The sequence below is a fragment of the Xyrauchen texanus genome, chromosome 22 (genome assembly GCF_025860055.1).
Source record: "Xyrauchen texanus isolate HMW12.3.18 chromosome 22, RBS_HiC_50CHRs, whole genome shotgun sequence".
Taxonomy (NCBI): Eukaryota; Metazoa; Chordata; class Actinopteri; order Cypriniformes; family Catostomidae; genus Xyrauchen; species Xyrauchen texanus.
Genome location: NC_068297.1, coordinates 14,908,898 through 14,925,390, shown reverse-complemented (window position 1 = coordinate 14,925,390; position 16,493 = coordinate 14,908,898). Strand labels below are relative to the sequence as shown.

General features: G+C 36.3%; 1 protein-coding gene across 1 annotated transcript in view; it reads left to right on the top strand.

Moving 5' to 3' along the window:
- The window catches only part of pdzd8 (PDZ domain containing 8), a 59,434-nt gene that overhangs the window by 16,549 nt on the left and 26,392 nt on the right, over nucleotides 1-16,493 (top strand). The window contains exons 2-3 of the mRNA XM_052154314.1: nucleotides 10,819-10,944; nucleotides 12,671-12,773. Of these exons, the coding sequence (XP_052010274.1) occupies nucleotides 10,819-10,944; nucleotides 12,671-12,773 (229 nt within the window). The remainder of the gene's footprint in view (nucleotides 1-10,818; nucleotides 10,945-12,670; nucleotides 12,774-16,493) is intronic.

The following is a 16,493-nucleotide window of genomic DNA, read 5'->3' as shown; positions in this document are numbered from 1 at the left end:
ACATAGAGGTAGGAAGTAATGTATTATTAACATTGAAAGTTAAATATGCTTAAAGAGTGTATTCAATAGCATATTACCTTTTTTTTTTTTTTGCGGTATCGAATTGGTTTCAAGAATTGTTTATTAACCCCCCATAGCGAACTTTGCAAGCTAAAAAGAAACAAAATGCATTGGTGTTGGCAAATTGACAGTCTTAAGTAGTCATGTTCTAAAGCCATTCCACCAGCACGGCTGAGCTCGGTTAAGAAAACAGTGCCAAACAGTGCTCAAGTGAAAATGCCACAGAAATCGTTCTTCACCATGCTCAAAACCGTCCGCCAGATGGAGGAAAAGTATGAAGTTATAGTATGAGGATATACAATTCTGTGTGTGCACAATTATATTAATTTTAAGTGTGCAAGATGATATTTTGAGCACACAGCATTTTCTGCATGCACAAGATGAAATATTGTAAATATTATAAATTAGTGCTCAAATAAAATTTTAATGTGTGCTGATGTCAGGATTTGGACAAAATTCGGACATTTATGTTACTCCGTTGTTTTTTTGCTTGTGCAAGATTTCCCTCAGAAGTGTGTTCAGAAGTGTTCGTGTGTTTAGATTGCTCATTTGCTTTTACATGTAGTGTAAAAGTCCCGTAAGTCCCGTATCCTATGTCAGGATTGGCTATTGGAGCTGCTTTCAAGCATTCTGTGATTGGACCGTTTACAGCAACCATGAACATCTCAGTGTAAATGTAGCAGAAGAACCAAAGGGCACAATGATTCAAGTTAGTTAGGGAATATTTTCCCTGTGGATTATAGACTTTCCAGAAATACTGTAAGGCTTAACTTACTGTAGTGTATGTTTTTCAAAATATAGTTGCCTGTCATCATGAAATGCTAAGGTATTGTCTAAAACAAACATTTTTATTTATTTACTTTTTGCGGTCTCTAACAATTGAGGTTCTATATATTGTACATTTAATTTTACCCCAAACTATGACTTTGTTTTCTACTGTTTCTTCTCATGAATCAAATTTGCCATAATGGTTGTGGAGGAATGCATAAATAAAAAAATAAAAATAAAAAAGCCCTAACTGATAATTTCAAGATACCCCACAGCTTTGAAATGCAAACAAACATCTTTTCTAAATCATTATCAAGAATAGAATAGCTAGCATATGTTAATTTATGCAGTGTTAATAATAACCATAATATTTATAATACACAAGACTGTTGTCACAACTGACAGAGGCCATGAGAAATTTGGAGAGGACACTAAAGAAGGTGGACAAAATATCTTGTTTATTAAAGAAAATAATATTTCATGAAATGATGAAAAATTCTTAGTTATCTTTGTTTGCTGATCCATGGAAAACTATAATCTGGTCACATTTATTTGAATAAACTGCTCTCTCAGAATATCATGTAATGGAATAGATAGAATTCAAACTTAGTTCCCCAAAACTACACTATTATGTTACTCTTAAAGAGTTTTAGGCCTGGGGAAGCTCCACGGGGACACCATCGGTAAACATAACGACAGCCAGCAACCAGCCAGGCACAAGCACTAGAGATGTTCACATTTAGGCTTAAACCGAAAAACTCTCTGATATATATATATAAAATATGTATGTATGTATGTATGTATGTATATATATATATATATATATATATATATATATATATATATATATATATATATATGTATGTATATATATATATATATATATATATATATATATATATATATATGTATGTGTGTGTGTATATATATTGTTTTTTTTTCACTGTAAATAAAATATTTAAAAATAATTTTTCACATAGTTAAGCCTTTCAGTATTTCTGTTATGTGTAAAATCCACAGGGTAAATATCTCTTATGATGATAACTACAGTATATATAAAGTATGTACTGAACTTGGAGCATTGTGCTGCCTGTTGGCTCTTCTGCTACATTAACACTGAGATGTTCATTTTTGCTATAGCTACTTCAAATGTCTCAAAATGAATTCACCTTTGCAAGAAGATACATTGCTTTACAAAAGTGAGATTAAGCACCTGCCAAATAACTTTTCAACCTCAAGATATCATTTTGCGTGCGCAGAACATTTTTGTGCGCTCAAAATATCGCCATTGTGCATGTAAAATAACTTTTTGTGCGCTCAACATCATCTTGCATGCACATAGCGCATTTTTGCGCACTCAAAATATAATCTTGCATGCTCGAAATATAATTTTGTGTGCATATAATTGCGGCAAATACAGTATATAACTCCATAGAAAAGTGTCTATAATGGGTTTAGGCCAGTTCAATACCATTTGTGGAGTATCTGTAAGATAGAGAGTTACAGTATTGCAAGGTTTTATCATTACTGTGTCCTCGAGAAAAGCATGTAACCTGTGTGTATGCGGCTCTGTAGACAATTTTTCTGTGTTGATTTAATGGTCCAGTTCCTCTGAGGCATTAGAGAAACACACTCAGTAGAAAAAGACGCTGCGTTCAAAACATCCATCCATCCGTGTGACACTGATGGAGTTTGGCTTTGTAAATGCCAGGTGCAAGAGAACAAGAAACTGTCAACAGTGTGTCTGAAATCGTCTTCATACAGCTTCTTCTAGTGAAGCCAGTCATATTCAGAGCAAACAGGAAATTATGTCTCATGATTATCTATTAACCCAGTTTCAGAGTGAGATGTCATATTTACCATAATATAGCCATACAGCACACCGGATTATATATGGAGTACAAACTTACTTTTTGCCACATCTGCCAAGTGAATTGAGATTATTCACCAAATATTTATTTCCAGCCAGAAATTGTGTTTGTTTGTGTTTAATGGACAAAATAGTGGAGAGGTGACAGGAAACAGGTGATGACCACGCAATACTGTGCAACAATGTTGGAATGCACTCACTACTCATAGTCTGCATCTCCAGTGTTTGGCTTACCAAATGTTAATTATGTTCAACAATGTCCTGAATGTTTTATGTTAAGTCAATTTTACTTGGTGAATTCCATTTAGAACAGTCTATAGGTTTGCTCTATTGGTATTGCACTATTAATTTAATTGTTTTCAATAAATACGCCTGTATTCGCTACCATTGATTCATTGAATGTGTGTCATGTTCTGTTATTAATGTACAATGATCATAATGCAAGGCAAGCACGTTGCAGATAAATGCCCCTTTTTAGCAGAATTTAGTGTTGGGTTTGGCTGTTGAAATAGATTTAAGTATTTTAAATGGGTCGCATAAACACAAAGTGTTTTGACAGTTTTCAGATGGTTTCTTTCTTTTTAGTCTAGACAACTAGTCAACTCCCAAATTTACATTTAAAAGTCAGGGAAATTAGTCATTAGTCATTCTGTGGTGGAAGTGATGGTGATAAAAATGACATTTGTAATGTTTTTAAAAAACAAAAACAAATGCAGACTGCTTTGTATCCTAAATACACACAATTTGGTAATATTTTCACTTTTCCCGTAATTTGGTAAAATTACAGCTTGTTTGGCAATGACACCCAATAAAAAATACTCTATGATATATAACTTGAATTTTCTTTTGTTTTCTTCAAACAGAATTTTTTTCATACTTCATCTGAAGCATGCTCATCACTGACACATTTGTTTCATTGGTTTACAAGTACCTTAACTTTTGAAGGAAAAAAGTTCCTTTAAAAGGAAAATTGTTTGGTGTAGTGAAATGTGGGACAGTTACAATTTTAGAAATAATTTTCACACAATAAATATTAAAATGGTTTGTTTTCCACTTGTTTAGATGAGCATAGTTTTAATCATGCAATAATTTGTATTTTTATAATGGATTTTCAGAGTTTAACATTGAAAGTCTGGGTATGGGTCAAGGCTAAGATAGTTTACTACTTTAAACTATTTTAAACTTTAAACTTTACTAAGTTTATAGGGCTTAGTAAAAAGTCAAATTCATATGAAATATTTTTTAGCAATAAGAAAAGAGGTGAAACCTGTTAGTTTTAATACAAATTACCCCCTGGAAAAGACAGATACAGTGATTTTATTCCTCACAATTTTCTTTTAGGGGATTAATGTGAGGATTTTATTCAACATATGGGTTGCTACATGGAGTTCTAGAGAGAAACAACCCTACAGGCAACTAAGATAAACCTTTGAAGGTAAAATTGTGTTTAGGAAAGTAGTAGCACTAGTTGCCACAGATTTTCATTAGTAGACAGTTTGTTTTAAATTGCTCAGGCTACTTATATCAACGAATAGCAGATTATCATTCTTGCCACTTGACTTGTATTATGTACCATGTGCTATGTTGCAGTTAAAATTATCCTTCCAGCCAACTAGCAAGTAACTCTATTTTATGAACTCATCAAAGCCAATTTTGTACTTTGCATGTGTTCGTTTTGGACCCTGATTATGCAGTTTGCAGAGGTTCTAGTAGAGTTAATAATCTTTCCACCCTATATGTCACATTTCGAAGGACACCATGAGTGATCCTGCAGTGACTCTTGCTGTACATTCATCATCCCTGACTGTATGCTCTGCGGCCTTGTGTCTCAGATCATCAGCAGTGATCAACATGTCATGACTGAAACTTATACGCTTTCCCTTTTTCTGTCTTTCCCCTTTAGCTCCTTATGTAAGCACACTTTAGAAAACATCTGTTATGTCCCTATTCTTGCATGCTTGCGCACACATTACTTTTACAACCCCTTTTCATGTCACGTTATCTTTTTAAATATCTTTCTCATTAGACTTCGAGAAAGCCTCCGCTGTGCATTTAACATTATAGTAACCTGTTCCAAGTCAGATGGGACTCTGATGTCAATATGCACAAAGGCTGATACCTCATATCATTTTATACATGTTTCCACATGAATGATTGATTAGAGGCCATTTCCCAAAATAAAAGACTATATGTACACAGTCATTTAGCAATCACTGAAAGGCCAAAATTCAACTGGGATATATTTTTGCTCGGTTGCTACCTCTCATTCTCAATCTATTCATTAGCAGAACCTCAGAGACCACAAAACATTATCAGATTTACAGTTAAACACTTTTTTTTCCAGTCCATAACATGAACTACAAGAAAACTACAAACATTCTAAAATACAGTTTCAAGTATTTTCTTTTCTTCATTTTTACAATGGACGTTTATTGTCTTATTTTAATTAGGCCTATGAGCTTTAAGCTCTACAGCAACAAAATAGCACTATACAAGTGAGGTTCCAAATCAGTGTGACTTTCTTCTGTGGAACACAAAGGGAGACATTCATTTAATCTTTTTTCCATTCAATGTAAGTAAATGGTGACTGAGGTTGTCATTCCCTTATTCTCCTTTTATGTTCCATGGAAGAAAAAGGGTAATATGAGTTTGGAATTTCTTATTGTCGATAATGTCGACTAATCATTTCAGCCCTAGTGTTGAGAATTAGAAATCCTCTGTCCAGCTTAAGTAAAGCTGACAAGAGATTTTTAGTTGAATCAAGTTTAAGTTGCTTTGATTACATACATTTTTTGAGTAACATGAACATGGAAGAATTCAATAAAACAGACTATTATAGTGAAAGTAATTTGTTTTGTGTGTTTTCTTAGCTGATATTTTATTATGTTTTTTAGAATGGCTGGAATGCTTTATTGACCAAAGAGCATCCAAGACCAGAACTGTCCACTTTATAATATGACATAACACTTCGTCATATTCAATACAATAAGCAGCTTTTGTTTTGTCCTGACTTATCCTGACTTGTGCCAGATTCCAGTATTTCAGTCTGCAGAGCACGTACAATAAGCTCCAGACTCTCTCACTCGGTCAGCAAAGTCATACATTTCTTCCCACTACAGATAAAAGCAAAGCTGATTTCAGTTGTCCTCAGTGACCTAGCTGTGGTGAATATGAGGTGTTTAGAGAGGTGCTGGTGATATGAGTGGGGTTTAATCTGGTCAGAAGCATGTCCTTGTTGAAAGACAGAGCAGGTGTGTTTGTGTGGGTTACATAAACTCTCATTACACACATCTCACCTGACCATACGGCTCTTAACACTGCTTTTTATATTTACAGCCATCGTTTAAGAAAGCATTTAGTTTGGTCACTTCTAGTTTATTATTAGGCATAATTAGGTGCATTTATGCACTTTGCAAAAAAAAAAAAAAAAGAGTGAAGAGAGTCATATTATTACATAATCTATATTAGATTGCATCTCGTTTGTGGTTTGTCATTGCAGACCAAGGAATTTCCTGCAGTTAGCTCTGACAGATTTTGCAGATATAGGGAATGAGCAGAAATCTGACATTTGTTAGCTTACGTCGCGCCACGCTAGCCGTTTTTTCCCCGCTACGATTTTCAGGTGTGAGCTTCGTTAACGTGATCACCGGCCAGGCAGAGGGAGACGATGCACACATTAGTGTCTCAGAGCAGAGGTCGTTAATCACTTGACCGTTGGGACACAAAGATAAAACAGTCTGTTTTTATTGAATGTATTTTCTTACTCATTGAAAGCAAGCTTCGAGTGGATAAATACACAATCACACACTTTCACAGGGTAAAGTTCCCCTGGCTCATTTGGAGCATTTGTTTCAAAATCTTGTGCGGTTTCTCCCTTGGTTTGGTTGGTGTAGGAGTATGTAAACGCGGCAATTGCTCTCTGATCCGCACCAAAACAATCGGTCCGATTGTTGGAGAATAAATCTGCTTGTCACTGTAATTTGTGCTATTAGTTTTAGATGTGTTTCATCATGAAAACGTGGATGTAACAGATATTTTGGCTATATCCGACAATGAGAGCAGGTACTTTTTAATGCAGAAATAATGCAAAAGCAAATAATGATGGTTAAGAACAACCATAACGGAAATGTTACAGTTTTGGTCCATTTTCAAAACATAACTTTGTGAATGTAAATTGAACTTTGTGAAAGTGAACTGAACGATGAAGAAAATGCAACGTATCTGTTTCAAAATAAATCAAGCATGTTAAAGGTCTGAAAATGCCCTGAATCACACTATTGCAATAGTTTATTCTCACGCAGTGCTCATGGTGTTTTTTTCGGCGAGCTCCACGTGACAGAGATTAAGAGAGAGTATGTCTGTCACCACCCCACCATTTTGTATCTACAAGTGTGTCATACTTCTGACTGAAGGGAGTGAGATCTCAGCAAAACAGTCTGCATATGGCCAAAATCAAGTTTGGAGTCTGCTAGTGTGACGCTGGCTTAAAACAAAGTCTTATGGTGTTAATGCCTTGAAATGGAATAAACAGATGTTTTGATTAGTGTTTTTTGGCTTGTTTTCCAAAAGTAATATCTAAAACTCCTTTAAAACAACATACATTTACATTCATAGCTATACTGCAATAAACAAAATTGTTATTGGAGAATGCTGAATACAATTTATAATATTTTAATATTTTAAAATATCTAAAAACAGCCTACTTAAAACAAGATACATTTACCTGAGAAGCGACATATAAGATATTTAGACTTGCTTTTAGAGAATATGTGGAAAACAAGACAAAAGCTCTTGATTACAATATTTATTTATTTATTATTTGCAGTTAAGTTTTACTGAATTAAACTTAATAAAAAGTTTTTTTTTCTCCTTTGAATTCAGTGAATGTTATTTAGAGATATTTTTAAAAGATAATTTTGTCCTTGTTATTGTTAGTCTGCACATTTAATACAACCTTTTAAGTCTAGGCACAAGCTGAATATTTGGTTAAGGGCTATTGATTAATCGGTGCAATAATTAACCAAATAGTCGAATAATCTTTAGATTAGTCGATTATCAAAATAATCGTGAGTTGCAGCCCTAATGAATGGCTAACTTGTCTCTGCATATTTAGAAAGTATTTTATCACCAAAAATGTTCCTCACATCAGCTTTAAAATCTGATGTGTCATTCAATAGGTTACATTTCATGTCATGTCAAGGATGCCAAATGCCATCGGTTCTCCAGTGTCTTGTGACTGATCTCGATGTACCAAATGGGTAGATGCCAAAGCATGATTAAAATTTGGGGCGGGTTGTCCAGATATGTACAATAATTGACAAAACACAGCAGTGTTCTGTTCTTCATCACTTGTTAATTGATGCTAGTATATTCAGCTTGTGTGTGGCATGTAATAGGTTACAGTTGACTTACACCGTGAGGTCCAGAGTGAGTGTAATGAATGCATGTTTGTGAGTATGGGTAAACGGGTGTGTATGTTCATGTGTGGTGAGTATTGTATTTTTAATGATGCTGGCTGGCTGTGTCTCTGTACCGGTGTTGGTGGTAAGTGATAGGGCTGTTCTCCATGCCCTGTGTGTGCCCTGGACAAACTACACTTGTGTCCTGCAATTAAGCAGTTGGGAGATGGATAGATGTGAAGGAAGTAAGGGGTGGATAAATCAGCACTGCGAGTGAATTGATGAAAAGGAGATGGGGGGCTCATCAGAAGCTCATTCCTCAAATTATGTACACTGTGTACTACTTACCGGTAAATATACACTATTCAAGGGGTGGTATTTGGGTAGGATACTATCGAGGAGTAGCAGATGTGTTGAGTAACGGGAGATGCGTGCTTGCAGGTTTTGTGTAGAGGCTTTGCAGCTATGCTTATTTTTTTTTTTTTCTTTCCCCAAAGCATTTTATCCATGTGACTCCACTAAATCATGGCTTCTGTGGATTTAGAATGCCTCATTAGTGTTACATTAAAGAATTGCCTTTTGATCTGTTCTGTGTGGTTTATAGGAGTGGTTTATTTAACTTTTTGACCTCCTTGAGAGAAAATGGGATCATGTAAATTTTATGGAGAATAATGGCAGGCTATTTGGAAACAAACACCATTTTTTTCTTGCATTTTGTGTAATAGTTCAGGGATTTCTTTAAAAAAAACATTCTTATGTATCAGAATGTAAATGTTGATATGTGGTTAATTATTTGTTACATCACCTATTAGCTGTTTATATGTATGAATATTGCAATGTACTGCATAAAACCTAATGATTAAAAGATTGCTGAAGTTGTATCCATTGTTTTGGGAAATCGTCCCTTTCTCGACTTTCACAAAAATGCCCATGAAGACATTTCTCAGGCTGGGTTGGTTTAGTAATGTTTTGTACTCTGCAAGGGCAAAGCAGACAGCTTTATCAATAGAGGGAGAGGTACATTTCCTGTTTTAGGAACACCAATCTCACTGGGTATTATTAGCAGTAAAGGCTCTTGAAATAGCACAGAGTGGCACTCCTCAGAGATATGCTGCTAAACTCTATTAATGCCACATCCTGCATTAGGGATCGCCCTGTTTTTAGTAAGTTACTACTGTATGATCGATGCTGCAAAACATGTATTATTTTTCAGAGGTTGTTCATTTTGAAACAGTTGCTTACACAATGTTGGATGTTTACATACTTCTGCAAAATTATAGTTTCAGTAAATGGCCAGACATATGCAAATAAAGCAAGATGAGCCACCCTGTCAAAACCCAGATTAAGGCCAGTACAAATGTAGCTCTGTAAATTATCATTTCAGTAATGTTGGTGGGGGGTGGGTAATTTAAAAGTTCTTGCATTGGCAAAGTCACCATAAGATCTCTGAAATGAGAGGGGTGCCAGGTTGTTCAGACTATCCTTAGGCTTTACTGCTCTCAGTTAGTTTTAGCAAATCGTTAAACATTAAAGTGGAGATTTAGAGTAAAAAGATAATAAATATTGTTTTGTTTCTCACCCACACCTATTAAATTGCTTCTGAAGACATGGATTTAAATACAGGAGTCATTTGATTACTTTAATGTTTCCTTTATGTGATCTTTGGAGCTACAACAGTCTGATCACCATTCACTTCCACTGTGTGGAGCTCCAGAGCTGAAATATTCTTCTAAAAATGATGAAGAAAGAAAGTCATGCACATCTGGGATGGCATGAGGGTGAGTAAATTATGAGAATTTTCATTTTTGGCTGAACTATCCCTTTAAAATTCCATCATCATTTACCTACTTCAAGTTGTTCCAAATCTGCACAACTTGTTTTGTTCTGTGGAACGCCAAAAGGAGATGTAAGCCTCAGTGACCTTTTATGGTAAATGGTCTGTACTTATATAGCGCCTTTTTAACCTTCATGGTATTCAAAGCCCTTTACACTGTGACTCATTCACCCATTCACACACACAATCATACACCAATGGTGGCAGAGCTGCCATGCAAGGCGCTAGCCTGCCATTGGGAGCAACTTGGGGTTCAGTGTCTTGCCCAAGGACACTTCGGCATGTGGACTGTGATTCGAACCACCAAGTGGCCGAGCCGCTCTACCAACTGAGCCACAGCCGCCCAATATTTAACTTTTACTTTCATTGTATGGTATTGAGATGCAATAAAATTAATTAGTGTAACTAACATCACTTTGAGTTGCACGTATTAATACATTTGTATTTGGAACAAAAAGAGTATCATTGTTGGGTAAGAGGGGTTAAAGTAAAGTAAATATTTAGCTTTTTGTCTTTAATTTTGCTTGAATTCCTTCCTCTCTAATGATTTACTTAATTTCAAATGGCCTAAAGATTCTTGCTGCAGCATTTAACTGAACCTGCTTTTCTGCTCTTTACACACAGTTCTGAAATACACACACACACACACACACACACACACAGAGCTGAAATACATGTTTTTCTGGTATGGCGCTGGGCGAATGGATTACATACCAGAAATGACCACTTGCTTTGCAACTATTTCCCATTGACCTCACTATTTAAAATCATGTGTGTCTGCAGTCAGGCATTATTGTTTTGCAATGAATGAACTAATGTTTGTTGACTTATTCATGTCAAGGGTGTTTGTTGTTTGGCTCATGATTCTGTCTGTTTTTCATTGCCAGGTACAAGCCTTTCTTTCCCTTCCAAGTGCAGCCACCACTCGCATCATCATGTGACTTGGACCTCTCCATCAGAGACACCCTATTGGTGGAGGGACGTCTACGTGTCACACTTGTTGAATGTAGCAGGTAATGCAGCAGCTGGCTCCTGTTGGTGTGTGACAGAATCAACCTTTTCCTTTGAATCTTTTCTGTTTTGGCAAAGAACATGATGAGTCAGGCCTTAAAATGAAGTACTTTAGCCCTTTTGGCACTCTGTGCATCGGTGTGCTGTTGTAGTTTTATAGCAATTTGCTCTGTGTCTCCTGTGCTGTTTTCAGTGTCAATATGGATCAGGCATATTAAATTACAATGAACCAGCATGAACTGTTAGCCTGTTTTCAACAGGTGTGTACATATACACACCTACCACAGACATTAGTGCATTGTTTGTGCATTCTTTTGTGTGTTACGCACAGAGTTTATTCAAATGTACTCAAGTCTTAGGTGGTACATATAAAATCCAGTATAGTTTAGTGACATTCATGTAAAGAATCAGGCAATAGAGAGAGACCTCTGTTCTGTGTTGTACAATTTCCTTTTTTCTTATGCATTTAAGACATAAAACTCTCAAATAGACGAACACATCCTTCTGATACACACCCTTTGAGCCAATTAAATTTTAAATGGCCTGGCTGCAAGCTGCTGTTTTGAGAATACACAGATACACAGAGCAACAAAAGCTGCTTTTGTCTCACCATTGTGTGTCTATTGTGTTTGTATCTGATTAGTAACAGAGTAGAATAGTGTATGTAAAGGGCTTGTTATTAATAATGTAGAGACTCTGACAATCACATACCAAACTAATCTGTATATATTCCATATACACTGGATCTTAACATATGCCAAGTTGATCAGAGATTCCTGTAAACATGCTGAAGGAACAGTCATCTAGGTCCAGGGTGTGTTTGCACTTTGCTGTTTATATTGCATATGTACTGAAGCCTTTCAACCACCAGAGGGCAACAGTGGACTTAAGATGAATTAGTATTTAGAATTACTGGTAGGGATGTGATGGAAGAACTGTATATTTAGTATTTTCCTTTTTTGGCAGTGGAAATTGTCATATTTGTATAAATATACACGGAAGACTTGATTTATTCAGTCAAATTGTGGAATCAAAGACAATTGGAAAAAACAGATTATGTTTTTTCTTCTTCCTGATTTTTCTAAAACATATTGCGGCGATTAGACGATTCGTAATAGCTGTTCTTTATTATTATTATTTTTACAGCCCTAATATTTATTTGCAATGTACTATGTTGTAAAATAAATAGAATTTACTTTGTTTATTGTATATACAGATTATTTCATGTTTAGCCAGCAGAGGGCAGCAGTAGCTTAAGTTTTTTATGAGGTAAAACTGTTTTATTGTATCACAACACTATGTCTGGTTTTCATTTATATAATACAGTTTCAGTCATGATATATATTCAAATATGATTTTATATATATATACACACACACACACACACACACACACCTGTGATCAAAAGTTTGGAATAATGTACAGATTTTGGTCTTATGGAAAGAAATTGGTACTTTTAATCACCAAAGTGGCATTCAACTGATCACAATATACAAGATTTGCAGATTTGATAAAACAATTTTTTTCAAATAGTGATGGTGCTGTTTTGGTGGTGAATGTCCTGACTATATTTTGTGATCAGTTGAATGTCACTTTTGTGAATTAAAGTACCAATGTCCTTCCAAAACGGCAGAATCTGAACATTATTCCAGACTTTTGGCCACCAGTGTATATTAGATTGAGTATGCAATATCTCATTACTGGTGTTCTCTCTCTCTCTCTCTGTAGGTTGTTTATCCTGGGCTCGTATGAAAGAGAGACGTATGTTCACTGCACCTTAGAACTCAGTGCTGAGGAATGGCGAGAGAAAACCCGCAGCTCCATAAAAGTGGTAAATGATACATGCTTTCTCTGCCTGTGGGCGCTGCAGTTCAGTGTTTTTTCACAGAACTGGTTTTTCACAGTTTTTTCACACATATACAAACACTTATATTGCATGTTTTCACATAGTGAAAATCACTGGAAGGGTCAAAGCTGTAGGTTGAGGAAGTATAGATGAATGACTGACAACATCCCTTAAAGTGACACAATTCAAACGTAGACATCAGTGAACGTACATTTTGAGTCATAATTGAATTATATTCTTCAATGTAAGAAATTACTTTGTGATTAATGTTAAGGCGCAGTCACACATACCTTTGCACGGTGAAATTCTATGGGCAAAACACTGTCATCTCAATGGGAATCCACTGTATCTTAAATTTTGCGCAATTAATTTCTGTTGTGCAAGGTTTTTCTCTATGCGGATTTCTTGTCGTGTTCAAGTTTGGTGAACTTTGACAGACAAAATTGTTGTGTTGACCAATAGGAAGTTGTTTGGTTTGGCAGTGTCCTCTGTGTGGGTGGTGCTTCTAACACTGAAAATTCACAATGGACAAAGATATAATTTTAGAGGTCAGTTTCTTTTTAACTTCACTCTCCCATTGTATGAAGCACATCATAAAAAGAGTCTTTTTTTTATTTATTGTTATCATTTCAGTAATGTTGGGGGGGGGTGTTTAGATGGATATGTAATTTCCCCTTTCTTTTTTAACACAAAAATTATTTGAATCAAACAATAAATTAGTACAAAATAAATGCATACAAACAAAAGGAATTATACATTTATAATTTACAAGTTCTCGCATTGGCAACGTCACCATAAGATCTCTGAAATGAGAGGGGTGCCTGATTGTTCAGTCTATCCTGACGCTTTACTGCTCTCAGGTAGTTTAAGCAAATCATATCTTGTTAACTGACATTTGCATAGAATAAATAATAAACATAAAATATTAATAAACTAATTATATTTAAGATTTATTATTTATTTAATTATTTATAAAATCAAATTCTTACAAGTCATGCAACAGATTTTTGCATATTCACGCGCATAAATTGCTCTCTTCCAGTTTTTGTATCTCTCCTCTCTATTAAAATAAATCAAATTCAAGAATGTTTTTTATGTCCATATATATATTTTATCTCACAATCTCTTTGTTTTTTTGTTTTTTTTAGGTTTTGACATATTAGGCCTTTTTTTTTTACATTGTCTTACATTGTCATGAATGTAAAGTATGGTAATTATTGCCAAGAAAAGCTTTAACATTTATCTGAAAAATGTCTAAATTACAAAAGATTGCAATCAAAGTAAATGACCTCAAGCTCCGGTAGATCCAGAATGATCTCACAGTGAAATCAGTAATCTAAAACCGGCTTACCTAAATGCGAGACACTGCCCCCAGTGTACAAAGGGATAAGTGTTGTTTGTCGTATGGGCACATGTGAGCAGATTTAGGTATGGGCTACATTGTCTGTGGCATGGGGCGTATTTTATAAAGTGTACCCCCAACCTAACCATTAGTGGAGTAAAAATGTAATGTTAGAGAGAAAAATGCAATCTCTTAATCACGCTCGTCACTGGTTATGCGGACGAGATGAATGCCTGGTTTCAACGCAGGGTCAGGACCCAGGTCTCCTATGCTGCTGATGCAACATGTTTCCAGTCGCGCCACAAAGGAGCCGAGGCAAACATTTCTGATAGGAGAAGCCTCTTGTCAGTATGTCGACATAATGTAGCCTGATCCTAGGGTACTGGAACTATCGGAAACAACATGCAAACTTCCTGTGTGATCATTTTGCTTGATGATAGATATAATATATATGTAATGTCAGACAATATAGCATAGTAGATAGGGAGAGATGAAAGTAGAGAAATGAGAGAGAGAGACACACGCTGTCGACTGGTCCTCAGCCACTCCTCCATCTCCCAGCGGACGGCAATGATTCTTCTGGCTCGTGGTGGATGGCAGCGGCAAGGACTCCATGACAGTGCATCCTTCCTCCTTCCCGGGTTTTGGCACCAGTGTAACAATTCAGGGATGGGAAAGGAGGAAGCTGGGTCCAGCTTGACAACATGTAGACATTTATTTCTTAAACATAACATAAAACAACTTCATGCTGCTTCCCCGCAGACACGGCGAACACACACACACACACACACACACACACAGATCTGTGTCTCTCTCACTCCCCGTTTGACACTGTCTTCTCTCCTTAAATGCTCCTGCAAAACCCTTACTGGAGCGCAAGACCAGTGTGGCACACAGGTGAAACTCTTTCACCACTTATCTTCCCAGCCTCGCTCTGCCCAGACTAGGGCTGGGTATCGTTCAAAAAATGTCGCTATCGTTACAGATATCTTAACTTCAATACTGGTTCCTAAACTATACTTTTTTCGATACCAATTTTATGAAATCCGTTTTAACAAGATTACAAACATTACCTCAAAAAACTTTAGTTTTATTTTTTTTAGTTTGTTGACTTTTTTACAGACTCAAAGACTGAGCCTTCTGGTCTCCTGAGCCTTCTGGCAGGCTAGCGCCAGGGTCAGCATGGGCAGAGGCTATAACATTAATGTGAAGAGGAAAAATAAAAACAAGAAAGCTAAACCGTTAATTCAGCCAACCCGAAGGATAAGTACGGTTTAACAAGATAACTAGATTCATGTGAGTTAAACTTGATCAGCTACTGTCAGCTGTAAAGCATTTTTAGCATCGATTTAGCTAGCTATTTATAGCCATACATCCAAACAATATCTAACGTTACGTAGGTCCCAGTTTATAGGACTATGTCACCGTACACAGAAACGTTAATTTAACAAGTACACAAGCATGTACCACTACAAGTTAGCCGATTTTGTTTGTTTGCTAAATGTTAACCTACCTGTCGGAGTCCCAGTCATAGCACCGCTGCATTAATCAGTAGTTTTGGAGGAGGACTCGTGTGGTGGGCATGGTTAAGGAAGCTGTGTTGTAGGAGGACTCTGAGAGGAGGACTGCACCGGCTCGGTCTTCTTGCAGTCGATTTAAGTTTATTCCGTGCACTGTAAAGTGCTTCATCAGATTTGTTGTGTTGCCGGTCTTGGCAGAAATGATCTTGTCGCAAATATTGAATCACGCGCTGTTGGCATCGAGCCTGGTGAAATGTAGCCACACTTTTGATCTTTTCCACATCTTTTAGATCTATGGGTGTTGGGACACATACACACTACCGCTTCACGTGTGAGCCACGTCTCTGGGCGTAACCGGTGTAAACTAGTGTTTTTCCTTGATGCCTAAACACAGCCTATCACCAGTACTTTTACATTTGGGCACATCTAGCCTGCTACATGCTTTTCACTGATGTTTACGAAATTAACCCCTTAGGTATCGAAATTTGGTACTGAATGACAAGACATTTTTTGATACTCGATAGTTGAGAGGCAATTCGGTCGGTGCCTAAAATGTATCGAACTCGATACCCAGCCCTAGCCAAGACGCCACTCAGCCCCGCCCTGCGGTCTATTATTTGTCTTTTATAACAAATAATAAAGTATAAAAACTTTTATTTAGAATGTGTTTCTTTGTTGCTTGCAATTATTCTTTTAAGTATATTTTTTTCGCAACACTGCTTATCATTTTACAGCAGAGGTTCTTGACTTGGGGTGAAAGGTTCCTGGAAAGACACAGTTTGTGTTTCATTTTCTCGAAGAAGAAAAATGATGACCTCTAACGTGAGTGGCTGGACTTTTTTT